The sequence below is a fragment of the Muntiacus reevesi genome, chromosome 1 (assembly GCF_963930625.1).
Source record: "Muntiacus reevesi chromosome 1, mMunRee1.1, whole genome shotgun sequence".
Lineage (NCBI taxonomy): Eukaryota > Metazoa > Chordata > Mammalia > Artiodactyla > Cervidae > Muntiacus > Muntiacus reevesi.
Window position 1 is genome coordinate 14,489,205 of NC_089249.1, and position 21,957 is coordinate 14,511,161.

At 41.1% G+C, this 21,957-nt stretch overlaps 1 protein-coding gene across 1 annotated transcript in view; it reads right to left on the reverse strand.

The window, feature by feature from the left end:
- ALDH1L2 (aldehyde dehydrogenase 1 family member L2) overlaps positions 1-21,957 on the reverse strand; it is a 55,882-nt gene that overhangs the window by 24,045 nt on the left and 9,880 nt on the right. Inside the window, exons 2-11 of the mRNA XM_065938313.1 lie at positions 19,819-19,963; positions 18,396-18,630; positions 16,262-16,427; positions 11,599-11,700; positions 11,322-11,411; positions 8,732-8,866; positions 7,485-7,610; positions 6,621-6,712; positions 4,179-4,326; positions 318-437 (exon numbers count right to left, since the gene is read on the reverse strand). Of these exons, the coding sequence (XP_065794385.1) occupies positions 318-437; positions 4,179-4,326; positions 6,621-6,712; positions 7,485-7,610; positions 8,732-8,866; positions 11,322-11,411; positions 11,599-11,700; positions 16,262-16,427; positions 18,396-18,630; positions 19,819-19,963 (1,359 nt within the window). The remainder of the gene's footprint in view (positions 1-317; positions 438-4,178; positions 4,327-6,620; positions 6,713-7,484; positions 7,611-8,731; positions 8,867-11,321; positions 11,412-11,598; positions 11,701-16,261; positions 16,428-18,395; positions 18,631-19,818; positions 19,964-21,957) is intronic.

A 21,957-nucleotide genomic window follows, 5' to 3' on the forward strand; every position in this document is an offset into this window, starting at 1 on the left:
TTGCAAATTCTGAGATTTTTCTCACATATACAGCTCCATGTGGAACTGTACCTCTGATGTATATAGGTATAGCGACCCATCTAAATTCATCATAAATATTCATTCTTAAAAGTAAGTTACAGTAGATAACAGCAGTCAGAACCAGAGCTGAATAGTGAATACATGAAGTACATGTATATTAATTGCTCAGACAGAGTAACAGAATAATAGAGAGACAGAGGAATAGACTAAGTAATTCTTAAGACTGTTTTATAACGGTGTATAAATGAAAAAAATCCATGATCAGTGGTTATTGCACACACTAAGTCACTACTCACAGATCCATCTGTTGGGTTGATAGTATCATAAGTCTTTCCATCTTCAGCATCTGTGAACTGTCCATTTATGAAACACTGATATGGCATTTTTACTGTCATGTCATTGATCTCCTTTGAAACCTAAGAGAGAGAATTACATTAACAAAGTCAACAGATTTCTGTACTTATGCAAAAAAGCAGCTTATTCACTAATGCAGAGAGAAGTTGTCAGTGGGACTCTAGTGCTTACTGTCCAGAAGAGACAAGTAGATGTAATAGTTAGGCTTCGTGATGCTTAGAGTGGCCATTGAGATAGGAGGTCAGCTTCTGTGACGACCAAAGTGGTCTGAGCCGGGCATGATAAAGATCTGTCTTTTCCTCATTGAGACGAAGAGGACTCTGAAGACCTCCAGATGATGGAAACACCGCCATCTAGTGGCAGCACTTGTGAAGTGAAGCCATTGCTGTCACGCAAATTTTTGAAATTGCCCATCAACACGTTTCCTTTTATGCTGGTGCCATTTTAAGTTTTCTCTCCAGTGTCCTTCCCCATTTTCATTCTCCCCCTCTTACATATGTGCTGCTTAAATTTTAGTCTGTACTATTAGCTGGCAAGTGAATTTATATTCATCCATTAATTTCTATAAATCTCAGTTTGTTTCAACAATAAAATGATAATATACCTGCCTCATACAGTCATTAAGAGACATAACGAAAATAATATTTGTAAAAGAGCACTACTGGCATAAAATCCCACTTCAATGAAAGGTTTCAGAGAGAAAATTTAATGATTTAAGAAATTATTTTATGTAGAGAAATTGAGGATGTTTAGAAAAGAAACAAAAAGTAGCAAAAGCATAGTTTGCTGCTCATCATCACTAATTATTAGAGAAATGTAAATCAAAACTACAGTGAGGTACCACCTCACACTGGTCAGCATGGCCATCATTAAAATGTCTACAAATAACAAAGGTTGGAGAAGGTGTGGAGAAAAGGGAACGCTCCTACATTGTTGGTGGGAATGTAAATTGGGGCAGCCACTACAGAAAGTGGTATGGAGGTTCCTTAAAAAACTAAAAGTAGTATCATATCATCCAGTAATCCTAGTCCTAGGCATATATCCAGACAACACTCTAATTGTGAAAAGATACATACACTCCAATGTTCATAGCAGCACAATTTACAATAACCAAGACAAGGAAGCAGCCTAAATGCCCACCAACATATGAATGAAGACATGAGATATACATATGTATGTAATATTTTACTATATAAAAAAAAATATATATATATATATATATATATAAAACACAATGGAATACTACTTGGCCACAAAAAAGCAATGAGCAATAACTGAAATTTTAGAAGTCATTAGAGGGGTTCAACAAGAGATTCAAGCAGGCAGAAGAAAGAAATAAAAAACCAAACAATGGGTCAATAGAGACATCAAGTCTGAAAACAGGAAAGAAAAATAATTTTTAAAATGAACAGAGCCTTAGAAGGCTATCAAATGTACTATCAATGTACTAACATGTGCATAAAGAGAGTCCCAGAATGAGGGGAGAGTGATGAAGGGGTAGAAAAAATATTTGAAGAGATAATGGCAGGAAACATCCCAAATTTTATTTTAAAAAATTAATCTGCACATCCAAGAAGCTCAATAAACTCCAAGTAGACAAATCTCAAAGAGATCCATCCTAAACACATCAAAATAAAATGGTTAAAAGACAAAGACTAAAAGGGAATCTTGAAAGCAGCAAGGGAGAAGAAGCAACTCATCACGTGAAAGTGATCCTCAATAAAATTAACAGATCACTTAGCCTCAGAAACTACAGAGGCCAGAAAGCAATAAGATCATATATTAAAAGTGCTGAAAGAAAGAGAATGTCAACCAAAAATTCCATACACAGCAAGAATATCCCTCAAGAACAAAGGAGAAGTTAAGTCATTCTCAAATGAACAAAAACTAAGATACTTCATTGCCAGCACATTGCCTTTCGAAAATGACTAAAAGGTGTCCTTCTGACAGAAACGAAAGGACACAAGACATTGACTTAAATCTGCCTGAAAAAATGAAGATCACTGACAAAGGTAAATACAAGTCAGCATAAATGTAATTTTTATTTTAAACTCCTTTCTTCTCCTGTCTGATTTAAAAGAAAACTGCATAAAGCGATAATTCTAAGACTATGTTGATGGGCTTGTACTGTATAAAGATGTATTTGTGTGACAGTAATAGCAAAGGTAAGGGAGTAGGGAGCAGAGCTACACCGTAGCAAATTTTTTCTACACTATCGGTATTAAACTGGTATTAATCTGGGCTAGAATGTTTTAAGAAAAATGTCTCTTGGAATCCTCAGCCACTAAGGAAATAACTAAAGTATATAGCAAAGGAAACAATAAGAGATTAAAAGGGCGTGCTAGACAATATCCATTTAACAAAAAAGAGAGCAGTACAGAGGAAGAGAGGAGAGAAAAAGGCATAAATCAAGACTTCTAGAAGCACCAGTGGCCAAAGGACAAACAGATTGATCAAACTTAATCACATTTTAAAACAGTTGTGTGTTAAAGGATACTGTCAAAAAAGTTAAAAGAAAACCCATAGAATAGGAGAAAATACTTACAAATAATGTATCTGATTAGGGTCTACTACTTAAAATATACTAAGGTCATTTACAACTAAAAAATTAAAAAGAAAAATATCCCAATGAAAAAAGCAGGAGAAGGGTGTGAGGGAGTTCCCTGGTGGCCCAGTGGTTAGGACGAGTTATTCTCACTGCCAGGGGCTCGGGTTCCCACAAGCCACCCAGTACAGCCAAAACACAAAGGAGTCGAACAGATATTTCTCCAAAGAATATATACAAATGGCCAATGAGCACATGAGAAGATGTGCATCACTAGTCATTCAGTTCAGTTCAGTTCAGTCGTGTCTGACCAGTCTTTAGGAAAACCGCAATGAGATACTGCTTCACACCCACTAGGACAGCTGAGATAGAAAAAAACAGACAACAGCATATGCTGGCGAGGACATGAAGAAATTCGAAGCTTCCTGCATCGCTAGTGGCAGTGTAACATGATGTGGTCGCTTTGGAAAACACATTGGTAGTTCCTCAAAAAGTTAAACACAAGAGCTCCCATATGACTCACCAATTCCACTTCTAGATATTTCCCCAAGAGAACTGAGGACATATGTTCACACAAAAACTTATATTGGGTTGGCCAAAAAGTCCATTCAGGTTTTTCTGTTGCATCTTACCAAAAACACAAATGAACTTTTTGGCCAGCCCTATGTGAATTTTCATAGCAGCGTAATTTATAATAGCCAAAAAGCAGAAACAACTCAAATGTACACCAACCAAGGAAAGGATAAATAAAACAGTTATCCACACGATGGACTACTGCTTGGCCAGGAAAAGGAATAAAGAGATAATCTACTCTAGAATATCGATGAACCTTGAACACATTATGCTGAGTGAAAGAAACCAGCTGCAAAAGACCACTTACCGCCTAATTCCACATGTACGAAATGTCTCAAGTAGGCAAATCCATAGAAACAGAAAGTAAATTGGTGGTTTCCCGGTGCCAGGGCCCAGGAGAAGAGAGAAGAAAATGAATGCCAGAGAATACGGAGTTTCTTTGGGGAAGGTAAAAAAAATGTTCCATAATCAGATCATGATCATGGTTGTACAACTCAGTGAATACACTAAAAAACAATGAATTGTACATTTTTTAAAAGGTGAAATGTATGGTATCCAAATTATAATCTCAATAAAACTGTCATTTAAAAAAAAGTTGTAAAAGCAAATGGGTGAAAGGCACAGCATTCTTCCATAGCATGAAGGTCTTAACCATGTAGATTTTCAACACCATGGACAGGCTTACATAATCCACCACGAGCTCTGCTTCCTGATCCTCTCCTCTCAGTTTCCTCACGACTTTTTGGATGAAGTCTTCAAATTTGGTGGCCATGTAAACATCCTCATTCTGTAACTGAAGCCCTCCACACTTCTGTCTTATCTCTTCAACCAGCCTGAAAGAAAGAACCAGCTCACGTTACTTACATTTTTTAAAAGAGTTTAGAGGACTGTATGATTACATTTAGGTTACTTTGAAGTAGGATGCATGTCACATACTTATTTATAGTCCATGAGATCATCTATATTAGTGAGAAAAATTAATAAGATGGGGAGAAAAAAATGTTAAAGTTTTCTCAAAAGACAGTGGCAGTTTTTTTTAATATAAGAAACTGAAACAAAGATATTTTAATTACTTGCAAGAGAAGAGTTGGACACAACTGAGCGACTCAGCACAGCACGCAGGCAGGTGATAAAGGGCACAGAAAATCAACTTCTATCCTTTCAGAAGTACTCAAGGAATAAGAAATAAAGAAAAGTTCTGAACTGTGATAATTATGAGAGACCAAAGTCACATCATAGACTATTTTCTCTGGATCCGGTGTAAGAATAAAACAAACATTTGTTTGTATGACATGGCTAAGTGAAAGTGTTAGTTGCTCAGCTGTGTTCAATTCTTTGGGACCCCGTGGACTGTAGCCTGCCAGGCTCCTCCGTCCATGGAATTCCCCAGGCAAGAATACTGGAGTGGGTAGCCATTCCCTTCTTCAGGGGATCTTCCCAACCCGGGGATCGAACCCTCATCTCCTACACTGCAGGCAGATTCTTTACCCTCTGAGCCAGCAGCGAAGCCCACAGGGCTAAGGAGGGTACCAAACAGAACCTTCCCAGGTGGTGCAGTTAGTAAAGAAGCTGCCTGCCAATGCAGGAGATGCAGGAGACATGGGTCCGTCCCCGGGTCAGGAAGATCCCCTGGAGTACAAGATGGCAACCCACTCCAGCATTCTTGCCTGGAAAGTTCCATGGACAGAGGAGCCTGGTGGCTACCATCTATGGGGCCACAAAGAGTTGCACACAACTGAGTGTGTGCACACACACATATATAAGATCGATAACTAATAAGAAGAACCTACTGTATAGCACAAGGAACTCTACCCAATGCGCTATAGAGACCTATATGAGAATAGAATCTAAACAAGAGTGAATATATGTGTATGTGTGAAATGAAAACATCTCCTGCCATTTCAATAAACAAAAAATGTCATAGCCATCAGCGATTTCTGGCCTCCAAATGTGAATAAGGGCTCCCCAAACTGAGATCCAGCGGATGCTGCCAAGCCCCATGATGATTGCTGAGGCACTGCGGGAATGCAAGAGGCAAGGTGAACAAGGAAACAGGATTGCCCCCAGATAGCTGAGGTGCATATGAAAGGAATGAATTCAGTGAGCCCAGAGGCTTGCATCTTCCCATACACAGAATGCTAAATTCCTTAGCTTGGATATCTGATTTTTGATGTTCAGATGGCCTGCTCCTTTTGTTGCAAACTTGTATATAGCCAGACTTCCCCTCCTGCCTCCTTTTTCTCAGAGCTACCGAGATGCTGTCTCCTGGGCTCGGAGTCCTAAACATTCCCACCAAATAAAATAACTCTCTACTTTCAGGTTGCAACTATATTTTTTAGTCAACAATGTGTAACTGATTCACTTTGCTATATAGCAGAAAATAACATAGCACTGAAAGTTAACTATACTCCAGTAAAAATTATTTTTTAAAATACATGAATGAATAAATGAACAGAATATTCATCAAGAACACTTGCTTTGTCAACATGAAGACTTTTACCTTGTTTATTTAGTAAATAGCCATACAGTGGCCCTCAAAGGAAAAGCACCTCTACAAGACTCTCCACTATTAGGATCCTGGTCTGCTCTTCATGCCATAGCGGGCGGCTCTCTGGTCCTCTAGCCCTTTCTACCTGTTGCAAACTTCTGCAGAGAAATTCTTACTATAGAGTGACTACCCTTACTCTTGCAAGAAGTCTGATAATCCTCATTCTAGATATACCATACTGGGTAACTTGGGGAGTTAGGAAAAAAGATTTCGGGTAAGCATAAGCAATGTTAAGTATCCTTTTAGATTCAATTAAATAGGAAAATTCTGATTAACATTCTCACTCAGAGCCTCCCAATTCCAATTGAAGGAGAATCGGCTAAGAAATATGAAGACATATTTTTAAGTGAAATAAACAATTAGTAGGGTGGTTTTCTAGGTGTATAGGCAATATGAAAACACTCCTAGTTAGCAACCAAGAAAAGAGAACAAATACATGTATTTGACCATGGAAACAAGCAAAGATGAAGGAAAGAGAAATATAATAGATGGGTATGATAGAGTGATGACATATAGTACAAAGGATTTAGATTCGATTTTCAAGGTCAAAGTGAAAAATCCCTAAGGTAGTGGTTTTACCTGGCAACATCCATTGAGCTTGCTCCAGATTTAAAGAAGTCTGTTGAATCTTCAATAGCAGGGACATTGCTTAAAATCCCAGCCCAGATGACCTACACAACACGAGGGAAACGTTTATGAGGGAGCTGCCATGTAGAACACTGGCAGACACTAGCTAGCTTCTCACCAAACCTACTTCTTTACATGTCTCAGCATCTCTTCAATGAGAGGGGGCCGTCTGACCAACTTCTAGCCAGTGAATGTGAATATAAGTGACCTGTACTGTCAATCTTGCTTCCCTAGTGGCTCAGTGGTATAAAGATCCGCCTGCCAGTGCAGGAGATGTGAGTTCGATTTCTGGGTTGGGAAGATCCCCTGGAGAAGGAAATGGCAACCCGCTCCAGCATTCTAGCCTGGGAAATCCCATGGACAGAGGAGCCTGGCGGGCTACAGTCCATGGGGTCGCAAAGAGTCAGATATGACTTAGCGACTAAACAACAATAACACTCTCAATCTTGACCCATGAAAAACCTTTGTCACATGATTTTCTGTGCTCTTGTTCTCTTCTTGGCTGTTTGGGATGGAGATAACACCCAGCGGGCCCTTGAAGATATCAGAGCCTACGTTTCTGCTTGACTCCACCCCTAACCCTCAAATTCCTACTTTACCCCCATGCAAACCTAGAACTGCCTTGGATTACTTATGTGAATGAGAAATAAATTTGCATATAAATTTTGGCATTGATTTCCTTTTGCAGCTAATACATAAAAGAGGAAATAAAAGTCCCATCCCAACTCCTTTGAGGACTGACTAATAGTACCAGTTAAAAAAATGGTTACAAGAATTGTTCCAAGACAAGGAACATTAAAAACTTCACATGTTCACCTTGATGGTCTCCGCCACCTTCACCTCTTCAGCTGTGAGTTCCACCACTGACATCTCACCCGATGAAAAGTACTGAGAGGCAGGAATCATTTTTCCATCTTCAAACTGCAGATTTCTCACCATCAGCTGTAAAATAACAACAAAACAAGCAGAAGAATTGAGAATTAGGATAATTCAAAAGTGAGATTGGTGTGAGAAAGAGTCTTATGCGAGTATAAGGACCAGCTTATTTGGCAAATACAAAAATATGGATTAAAAGCACCACCTACTGTGTGTAAAAGGACTGAAATGGTATTTCAATTATGGCAGCAGAGAGGAGAAAGTTAAGTCCAGGGGTAGATATATCTCAAAATGGATGATAAACACCCCCAAAATTGACCCTTGGGTATAGGTATTGGGTCTAAAGCTGACAATGCCTACCACTGCTGCTAATAGCACTCTTACTTCGTCTACTGCCATCTTCTGAACGCTTAGTCTGCAGCATGCACAGTGCTAAGTACGTATATGCTGAGTTTCTTATTCAGTCTCCTAAATCCTGATAGATGCAGGTGTCCTTATTACCCCCATTTTTCTGATGAGCAAATGAAGGCTCAGTGAGGTTTAGTAATTTGCCCAGTGCCTCCCAGCGAGTAACGGAGCTGATGTTACAACCCAGGACTAGCTGGACTCTGAAGCCTACAATCTTAATAACTGATGTATCCTGTGAGCCAGGAGAAGGTGTCTGTGAGCTGCAAATTCCCTTTTGTTTTGCTCAATGGGCACCTGCCCAAGAGCCCACCGAGGGCCAGAGTTCATGCTCCCAAGCGCAGGAGTGCGGATGGGCATCTCCCTATTGGCAAAGGGAGGACCATCTGAGGAGGCTCTGATCCTCCCAGACCAAATCACGCTCTTTGTTCTTTAGACGGAGAAACAGAGCCTCAGAGCGGAGAGGCCTCCTGCTCACGACCAGTGAGTGACAGAGCAGGGATTCACACCCTGGCTCTGACCAAACACTAAGCTCTTTCTACTGTATATATCACAGAGCAGGCCGTGCAGGTCCTGTGGGTCCATCCTGAGACACCTGGTTCTCAATCAAGGCACATAAAGCCAGCTCATCCCCAGAGAGAAATGGGCCACAGACATCTTAAACCTCCCATACCCCACTGCAGACTGTCCTGGGAGCCTGCCCTGCCAGACTCCCTCAAGAGCTTGGGTAATTGAAGGAAACCACCAACGTGATTTTACAGGTAACTCTATTGAACACTCACTGCTTTTCCGTCGTTACCAAAAAGAACAAGTCCATTTTTGGTAACAAGACCAGGCTTCTCAGCACCTTTAATTTCCAGTGGTTCTCCAGGAGGGATGGAGCTATTCAGCAATGATGAGCCATAGAAAGTGACCACCTAGTAAAGAGACCAAACCCAAGCTGTGAAAGGAGGAAATGAAGGCTGCTTATAAGGGTGTATGAAAGCAGCATGCCCTGCAAAAAAGCAGCTGGCATCCTCACTTATGCCAAAATGGGGGGCCTCCCACTGCCAGCGTAAGAGACTATATCAATCACCTATCGGAATGACACAAAGCAAGAGACAGTCTGTGAGGGTATGACTGAAGAGGTGAGAAAACGCCCCACATCCAGGGGATGCAAGTATACAGGTGTCACTGATTCGCATTGACACAAAGGTGAATGACATGAAGGCTCTCACAGACTTTGCAGCCTGAAGGTAGAGTTCTTGCAGGAAGTGGAGGTATTGGTGGGGGCTCAGGGAGGCAGGTGCAGAGCAGTAAACAGACGGGTGGAATGTGTGATGGGAGGTACAGGGAGCTTTGTGGGTCAGCTCATGGGAACAAGACTGGATCCAGGCTGTACCTAAGAGAACTGATGTTAATTGATTTGTTGTTGTTATAATAATTACTATAATTCTATGCTTGTGTGTGTTCTCAGTCACGCAGTTGTGTCTGACTCTCTGTGACCTCATGGACTGTAGCCTGCCAGGCTCCTTTGTCCATGGGATTTTCCAGGCAAGAATACAGGAGTGAGTTGCCATTTTCACCTCCAGGGGGTCTTACCAACCCAAGGATTGAACCTGTGTTTCTTACATCTTCTACATTGGTAGGCGGATTCCTTACCACTAAGCCACCTCTTATAATTCTGTGGTCATTAGCTACCATGTATTGACAACTCTATTATTTAATATTTATCAAATATGTATTCTATGTCAGGGACTAAGTACTTAGATGAATTAACATGTATTAACTCATTGCATCTTCACAACAACCCCAAACCAATGAAGGAGGCACTATTATTAGTCTCACTCTGCAACAAGGAAACGAAGGTACTCAATGGTTAAGTAACCTGCCCATGGTTATAGAGCAAATAGTGGCAATGCCAGAATTTTACTGGAAACATTCTGGCTTCAGATCCCACACTTTTGGTGTGTCTGTGAGTATAAATGCTTTGAAAAACAAGGCATTATCAATTATGACAAAATACATTCATATGCTATAGGATGTCACTGTAGTCCAAGATGTATACCCAGTATTCCTCATATAATCAAGAGTACATTTGTATAAAGATGTCCATGATAAAGTGTTTTATTGAAGTATAGCTGATGTACAATATTATATAAGTTACAGGCATACAATAGTGATTCCACAATTTTTAAAGGTCATACTTCATTTATAGTTATTATAAAGTATTGGCTGTAATCTCTATGTTGTAAAATATATCCTTGTAGCTTAATTTACACATAATAATTTGCACCTCTCAATTCCCTACTCCTATCTTGCTCCTCCTGGCTTCCTTCCCCCCACTGGTAATCACTAGTTTGTTCTCTATATTTGGAGTTATATTCACTACTTTGTTGTATTTTTTAGATTCCACATATAAGTGACATCATACGGTATTTGTCTTTCTCTGTCTGATTTATTTCACTTAGCATAGTACCCTCCAATCCCATACTCTTAACCACGGCACTGGACTTCCACCTTTGGTTCTTCACTGATCCCATATAGTTTTATTGATATGTAATATGCACCGAGGACCCGGCTGAAGGGCTGAGACTATCAAGACAAGAGCATGATGCCCTTGCCCTTGAGGGGCTCCCGGTCTCTGGTGGGTGGAGGGATAGATACATAAAGAAATGCGTATAATAGACAAGATGCTGAGCCAGAGCTAGGCCGGGCATTACGGGAAAGGAGCAGAGGGAGGCCCCGTCCCACCAGGCTGGGCGTCTGAGGTCAGCAGACTTCCTAGAGGAGGTGAAGCTTGAGAAGCTGAGTGGAGTGGCGCTTGCCCAGGTCTCAGGAGGCCTTTCCTGCCCCTGCCCGCGGCCCTGCAGCATCTCTCCCCGTCCTCTCACTCCCACGCCTCACATCTGAGGCCCCAGCGTCTCTGAACTCCACTGCAAGTTCCTGTCCAGGGAACAAGCTCTCCCACCTCTGGGTCTTTAACTCTGCGTCTCATTCTCTACTTGTTGACCTCTTCTCGAAGTGCAAGCCAAGCCACATTTCTAGGAAGACTTTCCTAAGATACCCAGATCTGGGCCTCAGTTACAGCATTCGTCTTACTGCCTTGGGGGTGCTTATTCATTTCCCTGCTTTCCCCATAAAACTGCAGTCTCCCAGAGAGCAGAGGCTGCGCCTCGTGTCTGCCTCACATCAAACGCTCCGTAAGTGCAGAGTGAAAAATGGACCATGTGACCGTGTGGACCTAGGCTCTTTTAGCTGGCCATGTGTACCTAAACTCAACACAAATTCTCCTCACAAGCAAAGGAAGAACCAGGGGAAGCCTAGACTCATGAGTAATGCCTCTTACAAAGGTCACATGCCGAAAGAAAACATTGGGCCCCTTGAACATACCTGTCCATTTATCTCTGCCCAAGCTCCAGGGACTTTATCATGACCTCGGATCCAGTTATGTAAAGCTTCAGCAGACTGATCCCAAGAGATCTAGGAATGCGCAAAGCACAGGTTGAGCTTCTCAAGTCTCAAAGGCAATAGAAACATTTCTCTCCATCAGTGGCAGACTTGGGTAGGGATGGGGCAGGTGGCTTGGAGATCATCCTTTCATTGAGGAAATGGTACACTGAGAACTGCTCAAAGGTGGGGGACAGTGAATTCTGAGATGTATAAATACCTCAGCATTTTCCTTTCTCTGGATACCTTCATATGTTGCTCCTTCTTCTGACTGGGGAACACGAGGAGCTTTACCATCAGCTATGAGTTGGACAGCTTCCACCTAAAGCCAAACACGTTACTGGTGTTAGCGTCCAGTGGTCAACAATGGCAAGGCCTGTTTAACTGAAGTTTCTGTTTAACAGAATTACTATATATAAATCTGTCCAGAGTCAGACTTTGATAAAATAACTACCATTTCTTTGAATCTACAATTATACCACGCAGTGTGTTAGCTGGGGCTTCCCAGGTGAGAGAGTCAATTCTTAGACAGGTTGATAAGAAGTCCGGGGGTCCCCAAGGAGAGAGGGGTCTGGGGTTCTCAAGGAGGAGATAGGGGTCTGGAATTGTTAGCCCCCATCTGTAAGAGAGAAAGAAGCAACCAGAGCCATCTTTCTACTGGAGGAGTCCCTCCCTGCTCTAGATGGGGGTGTAGACAGACTTTACACCAAAGCTTCCTTTCCTTGGTCAGACTTTGTCCCTTACTGACACAGGCGCTGTACTCATCCCTCCTGGTTCTATCACCAAGGCGGGGCAGAGATGCACCAGGGGTAGACCTGATGGCATCCCAGACTGATGTCCAGTTCCTCACCATTAAAACCTTGCTTGCCTCTGATGCCACCCGAGATGCAATCAGTAACCTTCCGGAATGCCTCCCAAGCTAAGACTGCTAGGAGAAACACTCATCACCTAAATGCCTATGCACAACCCTGAGTACATTCCTGACCACAATAAGACCGGTACATTAAAACCGAGATGTTCCTTCCAAGCCTCACCACATCAGTATAAGCAATAGCAAAAGAGATGGTGAAGGGCTGGCCAGTGAGGAAAAGTTGACTTTTGTCCTCGAGTTATTAGGGCCAGTCCTTCCATTTCATTCCCACAGATTCCACAGAAAGATTATCTAAGGAGTTGGGACAAAAGCACTGGAGAGCCTCCTCTGGTCCACTAAGAGCCAACATCACCCATTGCACTTCCAATCTGAGTAACCTTTAACCTCAGAGATGCTCTTGGACTAGAGCTCCATCTAGCTTCTGAACTTTGGACTCCTAGCAAGGCGAGGCGCTTCCTGACTACCAATCCAAGTTGGGGACCTAAGTAACAGTACACAGTAACAGCATAGATCACAAGTCCCTTGAAAGTCTATGATCTGACAGATAGGTTAGTCGTTCTAGTTCCCAAGAAGTTATGAAATGGTCAAAGAAAGCGGAAAGTTTGACCGAGAAAGGAGAGTTCAGTCCACACGCTTTGCCCATTTCTGGTCGGTCCCTGAAGGAGACATTGAGTGCCTCTTGGCATTGGCAGATCAGTATAAACCCCCAACAGATGTCTGCCATAAGCCATATGAGGTTACCAAAAAACCGCAGAGCACGGCTCCTCCTCACTTGCTTTGCGCAGGACGTGTCATTCATTCACACAAGCGTACTGTAGAGTTAGTAAAGTACAGCAGAAAATGTGTTCGCTAGGAGAACAAAGAATTAGAGCTCCAAGCATCCTTACCTTGTCCTGAAGAATCCCAGATGAGCCCCCAAGATGAAAGGTTGTTACTGAACCACGAGAGACGCTGGGATTCTTGGCCTCCGGAGGAGAAGAATTCAATCCGGGGCCAGAGACGAAGCTTGATTACTCAGAGCTTTTGTGTAATAAACTTTTATTAAAGTATAAAAGAGATAGAGAAAGCTTCTGACATAGGCATCAGAAGGGGCAGAAAGAGCGCCCCCTCGCTAGTGCTAGCAATGGTGTTATATACTTGTTAATTAGTTATTACAGTGAATCAAAAGAATGTCCGGAGGTTGTAAAGACCTTACTAGACCCACTCCCATAATTTACATTTTAAGATAACAGGATTAGCCAGAGTGTTTTTTCCAGAAACTGTCCTCAAGCAGGACACATTAACGTTATATAATCCTAAGGAATGTAGAGGGAAAAAAAGTTAGTCCTTTCCTCCTCCTTGAGAATTCCAGACCCCTCTCTCCTCCTTGAGAAGCCCAGACACCTCTCTCCTTGGGGACCCCCGGACTTCTTATCAACCTGCCTAGGAATTGACTCACAGGTGGCACTAGTGGTAAAGAATCTGCCTGCTTGCCAATGCAAGAGTCAGAAGAGACTCAGGTTCAATCTCCACACAGGGAAGATCCCCTGGAATAGGAAATGGCAACCCACTCCAGTATATTTGCCCGGCAAATCCCATGGACAGAGGAGTCTGGTGGGCTGCAGTCCAAAGGGTCGCAAAGAATCGTACACAACTGGAGAGACTTAACACACACACATGGGTTAGCTTCTTTATGTAAAATATCCCTTGGTGGCCCAGAGAGTAAAGAATCTGCCTGCAATGCAGGAGACCCGGGTTTAATCCTAGGAGAAGGAAATGGCAATCTACTCCAGTATTCTTGCCTGGAGAATTCCATGGACAGAGGAGCCTGGTCAGCTACAATCCATGGAGTCACAAAGAGTCGGACACAACTGAGTGACTAACTAACTAACTAACATCACACAAGTCCTACAAGGTGGATATTATCAGTCTTGTTTTACATATGAGGTTGCAAAAAGCCTCAAGCAACTAGCTTGAGAAAAAGCAACTAGCTCAAGATCACAGCAGAGAAGGCACTGGCACCCCACTCCAGTACTCTTGCCTGGAAAATCCCATGGACGGAGCAGCCTGGTAGGCTGCGGTCCATGGGGTCGCTAAGAGTTGGACACGACTGAGCGACTTCACTTTCACTTTTCACTTTCATGCATTGGAGAAGGAAATGGCAACCCACTCCAGTGTTCTTGCCTGGAGAATCCCAGGGACACGGGAGCCTGGTGGGCTGCCGTCTATGGGGTCGCGCAGAGTCGGACACAACTGAAGCGACTTAGCAGCAGCAGCAGCAAGATCACAGAGATAGCTGGTATGTGTCAGAGAAGTGTCTGTATCCAGGTCTATCTACTGCCAATATCCAGCCTTCACTTTTAAGCATGACTCCTTTATTTACACACATTTCAATCTTCTCTTGCTTTTTCAATGGAAATTTTAGGAGGATAATTGTAAAATAAGCCATTGCGGGTTATTTCTGCTCATCATCATGATTCTAGAAAATAATACATTGTTATGTTTAAGGAATTCACCTGGCTTTATAGTTTAGGATGCCTGGAATAAAAAAAAATTCAAGTCTGTCCATGAGTCTGATTGCCTTTGGGATGTGTCCTGTCCCCTTCTGTGCACCACTTATTTTTACCTTGAGTTGAGAGCCTCTGTCCTTCACGGGGAGACTATGTGAGCTCATGTTCTCAGTTTTCTAAGTACTCACTGCTAAGTACTCCAACCTCTACACGAGCATGTGGAGGGAGCCACCTGGGACAGGTTCAAGTTTAGCTCTTTCATTCCACCCATTTCTGGCTATAATCCAGGTTTGTGCAAATGCTACTGAACACACAGAATACTACTTTGATTATAATGATCATTTTGAGCACCTACTGTGTGCCCGAAGCTTTACACAATGTCATTTAATTTTCACAACAACAACCTTGTAAGTCAGGCAGTAGTATCCACATTTTATAGATGAGGAAACCAAGGCTAAAGAGGCTAAATGACTTGCCTATTACACAACAAACAAATGGTAGAACAAGAACTACTCTCTTAATCATTGTGTCAGTCACCCAGTCGTGTCCAACTCTCTGTGACCCCATGGATTGTACCCAGCCAGGCTCCTCTGTCCATGGGATCTCTAGGCAAGAATATTGGAGTGGGTTGCCATTTCCTTCTCCAGGGAATCTTCCCAACCCAGGGATCAGACCCGGGCTCCTGCATTGCAGGCAGATGCCTTACCATCTGAGCTACTAGGGAAGCCTGCCCCCCCCCCCCCTTAATCATTAAATGATAACAAACAAAATACTGCTCTCCTCTCTCCTAAATCAATGGCTGCTGTTTCATACCATCTTATTGTCCACCTCTGTGCTGTACTTCTACCATATCAAACACTAGAAGACATTAAATGATACTGAGATTATCTTTCAATGTTTTTACAGGTTAATATATCACTTCTTTGTGATGTGCATGTTTTGAGTTTTTAATTCAGAGCACACCTGAACAAATAAAGCAGTATCAAACTTCGCCTTATTACACAGACTGATTTTAAATGTTTTTGAAGGAAGCCCAAATTACATAGCAAAATTTCTTCAGATTCTGCTGCTGCTGCTGCTAAATCACTTCAGTCGTGTCTAACTCTGTGCGATCCCATAGATGGCAGCCCACCAGGCTCCCCCATCCCTGGGATTCTCTAGGCAAGAACACTGGAGTGGGTTGCCATTCCCTTCTCCATCAGATTCTGCTACTTATTTACATTTAGACATTATAAACAGGATGGAGATCCAAATAGGTGGTAAAATAAATGAAGTTTGATGACTACTTTATCCAGTCGATCACTGTCCTCAGAAGAATTCAGCTTCACAGAATAAGATATTCTGAAGTTCAGATTTCTTCCCTCAATATACCATCCTATTAGTAAATATAGTAAAATCTAATTTTGTTTTTCAGACTTTTATTTTTAGTAAAAATTCATAGAAGCAAATTCTCAATAAAAGAGAAACATTGCCAAAACTTTAAAGGTTTACTAAATTCCCCTTGATGGCATAATTGTACTGACCATGGCCTTGATTCCTTCTGGAAAAAGAAATCGATTATAAAGCGCATCTACTGTATCATTGGGCTCCACATCACATGACCTCTGGAGTAGGATGGGTCCTGTGTCTAAACCATCATCAGCCCAGAAAACAGAAAACCCAGCTTTCTTATCTCCCATGATTAGAGTCCTGTGAAAAGAAGAGTTGCAACATAACACATTGGTTAACTGTATCATAAGGTGAATTAGTAACATGAAAGTACAATGTGGTTATAGTGGAAAATAGACAGTGAATGAAGCTACTGGGAAAATTACAGCAGGGCCTGGCGATATCAGCATTCATAAAAAGTAGAACTTAATGGCTCTGTGATTTTATACATCCCCATCTCTGTAATCTTTCTTATTAACACATAGTAATGAAAAGGCATCAGAGACCATCAGTACTACTTCTCACTGACTCCCAGGTGTCGGCTTTCTATTGCAACATCAAGTAATTTTCCCCACCAGGGTCCAGTTCCCACATTGCACCTGACCCTGTATTAGGCAGAATAAGATCATGGAAGATAAAACAGAGGATAGTCAGTGCAGGGTTGAAAGGAGAACTGATGTTTAATTTAGGTTGCATAATTCAGGTATAGGCATCACTTAGAGCTGGAATTAGACTGTCTATAAATAAATAATAGGAAAAGAGGGTGGATTAATTCAACTACTTGTATTATTGCTCTATAAATTTAGCCTAAGAGGAAATATGGACCCTACAAACCTTACGGCTTCCCAGGTGGTGCTAGTGGTAAAGAACCTGCCTGCCAGTGCAGGAGACAAGAGACTCAGGCTCAGCCCCTGGATGATTCCCTGGAGAGAGTCATGGCAACCCACTCTAGTATTCTTGCCTGGAGAATCTCATGGACAGAGGAGCCTGGAGGGCTACAGTCCATAGACTCACAAAGAATCAGACACGACTGAAGCAACTTAGCACGGATACCCACAGGCCTTATAATATATACAATAAACCAGATAGATGGAAATACGTATATAAACGCATATCAGAGAGCAGGCTAATACAGACAGAGTATGAAGCGATAGGTCAGCCATACTCTGCACTGAAATCATGGTTACCTCTCTGAGCTACTAGCCAAGAAGACCAACTCAATCAACCAACCAATCAATCAACTACTCATTTCAGAAATCTTGAGGAACTAATTGGCACTGTGTTATCAAGAATCTTGAAAATATCCATATACTTTGAGTCAATGATTCTGCACATGGAAGCAATGTGAAATGAGAAAAAAAATACATGTTTAAATACAAAGATATTCACTATAGTACTATTTACAAGAGCCAAAAGGAAATCAATTCATGTAATCAGTCTTGAAATATTGGAGTGGGCAAAAAGTTCATATGGGTTTTTCCATAGTATGCTATAGAAAAATCTGAATGACATTTTTGGCTAGCCCAATAAAATTAAATGTTTTTCACCACATTTAAACCAAGGGTAGATTTTCTGCCTATATGATAACTTGGCCCTGAGAGAGCGCTGGGGGTTATGCAGGTGAAAGAGAGACGGCAGGGACAGTAAGAAAGGCCCTCCTTGACCCATACGATAGTGTACCTATGATACTGGGCAGTAGCAGGCAGTGTTCTTGAACCTGGGCCTTATAGCAGTGAAAACGTTAGACCATAGTCCCTTATCCCCTCAAGAAACTTACCCTTGAATGAGGGAAGATAGATCATGAGAAAGATAATTTCAAGTAATTTAGCATTTCCTGAAATGTACCTGAGATACTCTACGCAAAAAAAGTTCTATGGCCAAATAAATTGAGAAACACTTTGTACTCACACTTCCCCTTGGAGATTGGGATGCTCACATGAAAGCACATATTAAATCCTCTAAATTCTGAGAAACAGAAATCCAGCATAAACCAGACTCATCTGAACACAGGACTTTGCTTGCTCAATACCTAGTTACATCCAGTGGAGCCAATAGGTCATAGAAGATTCTGTTCTGGCTAATGCAGTACCTCAAGATCTCAGGGAGTTCATGCAATCAGGACCTCACAATTATTCAAGCATACCTAGTTCCTTGATCACCTAGGTTAAAACAGAAAGATTACAGGCAATAGAAATGGGCCCATCTTGGTTATTTAGAGAAAAATCTCACCAGTTGATAGCAGAAGCTCCTCTGTGTCTGGGAAGGATAGACGGGTGATAAATGATGGAACCATGCTTTGGGCCGTCAATTACGTCCATGGGGATGAATTGTGTGCAGAAGGGAAGCACATTGAGCTCAGCACCCACGGATCTGTAGGCCTCTGCTACCTCCTTTATGGTCTTGCCCTTGACTCTCCATCTAGGGAACTTGAACACAGGGGTCCCATTTTTCTCTGCAGCCAATGCTGAGCATGAAAGAGAAGATTATTTTCATTAAAAAAGTTCTGGCCATAATTTTGTATTACTATGAGTTTGCACACTGTAATTTCATGAAACATCTACAAATAAAACATGATGAAGAACAATTTAGATTCTGGCCATCTCATGGCCCAAAGTAGCTGCTTTAAGCCCCACTGTATAAGTTTAAGGTGTACAGCATAAAGATTTGACTGACATGCATCATGAAAATGATTATCACAGTAAGCTTAGTAAATATTCTTCCTTTCATATACATACAAAATAAGGTAGAAAAAAATTTTTATGATGGTAATGCTTTGAATTTACCCTCTTAACAACTTTCATATGTCACATACAGCACTGTTCATTATATTTATCAGGTTGTATATTATATCCCTACTCCTTACTTATCTTACAATTGGGAGTTTGTACCATCTAACTGTCTTTATCCAATTCTCCCAGTAACAGAAACTAGAATAAAAACCAGAGCTGCTTTTTTCAAGAAAAAAAATTTAGAGTTATCATAGATATTATTTCCCAACCAATATATTGCATCATATTAGTGATTTATAAAGATTCAAGTCACAAGCCAAGATTTCTAGATGCTAGTTCTTATTCTCTACCTGTAGACTGTTTCTATTGGGTTGACCAAAAAGCTTATTTGGGTTTTCTGTACCATCTTACCAAAAAAATGAACCAACTTTTTGGTTAACCTAATATCTGTTTCTTGCCCTTTTTTTCAACATAACTAAAGTGAGCAAATCAGAATCACACTGTAGGTTTGCTCTGAGGATGGCTATTTTCTTTATCTAGTGTTAAGAGTCAAGCAGCCATCGCTATAATTTGTTCTGAGATAAATGTGTTCTTTGTAAGCCCACATCAATTGCTATTATTGGATGTGGGCTTCCTTGCATTCGTATTGGCACCTCTGCATCAGACATTATTCTATGTCTCATAGAACCTTTGGAAAGTCACAAGTGTAACTCAGGAAAAACATATGCTTGGAAATTCCTCTGATGGACCTGATGATTACCACATTGCTAAGTGGAGAAACTCAGTACAACAGGGGCCTGCATCTTTGTCTTGAGGCCCACAAGAGAAGGGAGAATGTTTGCGTCTGTATCCACCATACAAATAGACTTGCCCTGAGAAGGCCAAGTGCAGAGTCCATGATCCAGTTGCTCCAAGATACTCACCAAGTGGGTCAGCTTTTCCATCTTTGTCTGGAACTGTGAACACTCCCACGACTCTGTGGCCTTCTTTGCAGAGATGACTATAGACCTCCTGTCCAAAGAGGCTCTGACCAATAAGTGCCACTTTCAGCTTGTTTTTGAAACAAGCCTGTGAAACAATTCAGTAATGACAAGTATTAGCATGGATGGGTTTCCCTGGTGGCTCCATGGTAAAGAATCCACCTGCAGTACAAGAGACACAGGTCTGATCCCTGGGTGGAGAAGATCCCCTGGAGAAGGAAATGGCAACCTACTCTAGTATTCTTGCTTGGGAAATCCCATGGACAGAGGAGCCTGGCAGGTTACAGTCCATGGGGTCACAAAAAAGTCAGACATGATTTAGTGACTAAACAACAACATAGTATGGATAGAAGATACATGGATAATAAATAATCTTTTCTCAATAATACCAGATGGTAAGGACAACAAAAGGCTTAAAGATCTACAAAGTAAAATATTTATTGACATACACTGAACTCAGACTACATGCTACATATTGCAAGTAATTTCACACCTAAGTATTCCTCATTTTCCCTATGCTTTCACTCACATGATTATTCATTATAATCATTGAGATTGCATATATTTTTACAAGGTATTTCAGCTCCTTGATAAAATGAGGCCAGATGTTAACAAATCAGCCCAAGTTTCATAGTTAAAAAGAGTGTAAATCTCAGCAAGGTCTACCTCAATTAAACAACACTTTTATGCCCCACAATTTAGAAATAAGAGCTGAATCATCTCTCACCTCCAAAAAAAAAAAGCCAAGAACTAACATCTAGTAAAATATAGGGTCAAAACCTAGTGCCACCCATCCCTTATTAGTTGTGTGACCCCAAGCAAGTAAGTAACTTTTACTTGCCTTTTTTTCTCATCTACAAAATGTGAATAACACCAACACATACAATTCTGACTGACATAGATGACAATATGTATTAGGCTTAAAGCAGTGTCTGACATACAGCACTGTTTAAGTAAAAGCTTTAATAATGTTTTAAAGGTTTTGCCACATAGTAGACAATTCTATGTTTTTTCACATAGTCCAGAATTCCAAAATTCTTGGTAAGTAATCTAAACTCATTTGGTCTCGAGATCTGGATTGATCTAATAAAATGTTTTTTATAGACTTTGAAGGTGTCTTATAAATTAACACAAAATCATTTGGCTTCAAATTTGACTGAACTGACAATACTATTTATAGTCTTTAATATAGTATGTTTTGCTGCAGAAAAAATTGATCAGTGTGCTTAGTTACAGATACTATCCCAGACCCTGCTATAAAGTACACGTAAGTTTCTATGTACCATACTAGCTCTATTAAATGTGAATAACTCTGAACCCCAAACACATTTGGCCCCACAGGTTTCAGAGAAGAAACTGAGGTCTGCCCATTATTTCATTAATTTAATCTTCACAACTATCCTGTTTTCTTATCCCTCATTTTGTATCATTTTATGAATGAAGAAACCAAGACCTAGAAAAATCTAGTTTATCACCAAGGTCATACTGGCAAAACAAGGCAGAGGTGGGACTTGAATCCAGGGCTGTCAGACTCCAAAGCCCACACATGTACTTAAAAATAAAATGAGCCAGCACTGCTCATCTCTTCCAACTTCTTTTTTTTTTTAATTAAAAAAAAAATTGGAGAATAATTGTTTTACAATGTTGTGTTAGTTTCTGCTACACAACAACGTGAATCAGCTATACATATATTCTAAACTGGAATATAATTGCTTTACAATGTTGTGTTAGTCTACCTTCTTTTTAGAACACTACACTGATGCACAAAAATACACTGATTGTCAATAAATACAAACATCATATAGATAAGAATGGCACCAAAGGAGTTAAAGTTTTTAAGGCCTGTCTTTAAACAATTATACCTTCTGTAAATTCTCCCAAGATGAAGCCTTTTCACAGAGCTTAAGGTAACACGTTGGCGTGATGATTGCTAAGATGGTGAGGAGAGTCACCAGGTGAAGTGGGCTGGATGCAGGATTGTGCGTGTAGGGATGGTAATCAGAGTCATGACCTCCTATGTGAGTCCCGTTTTGGCAAAGAACCAACCCCAGCTCCCCAGAGTTCTTTCCATCTTTCATTCCA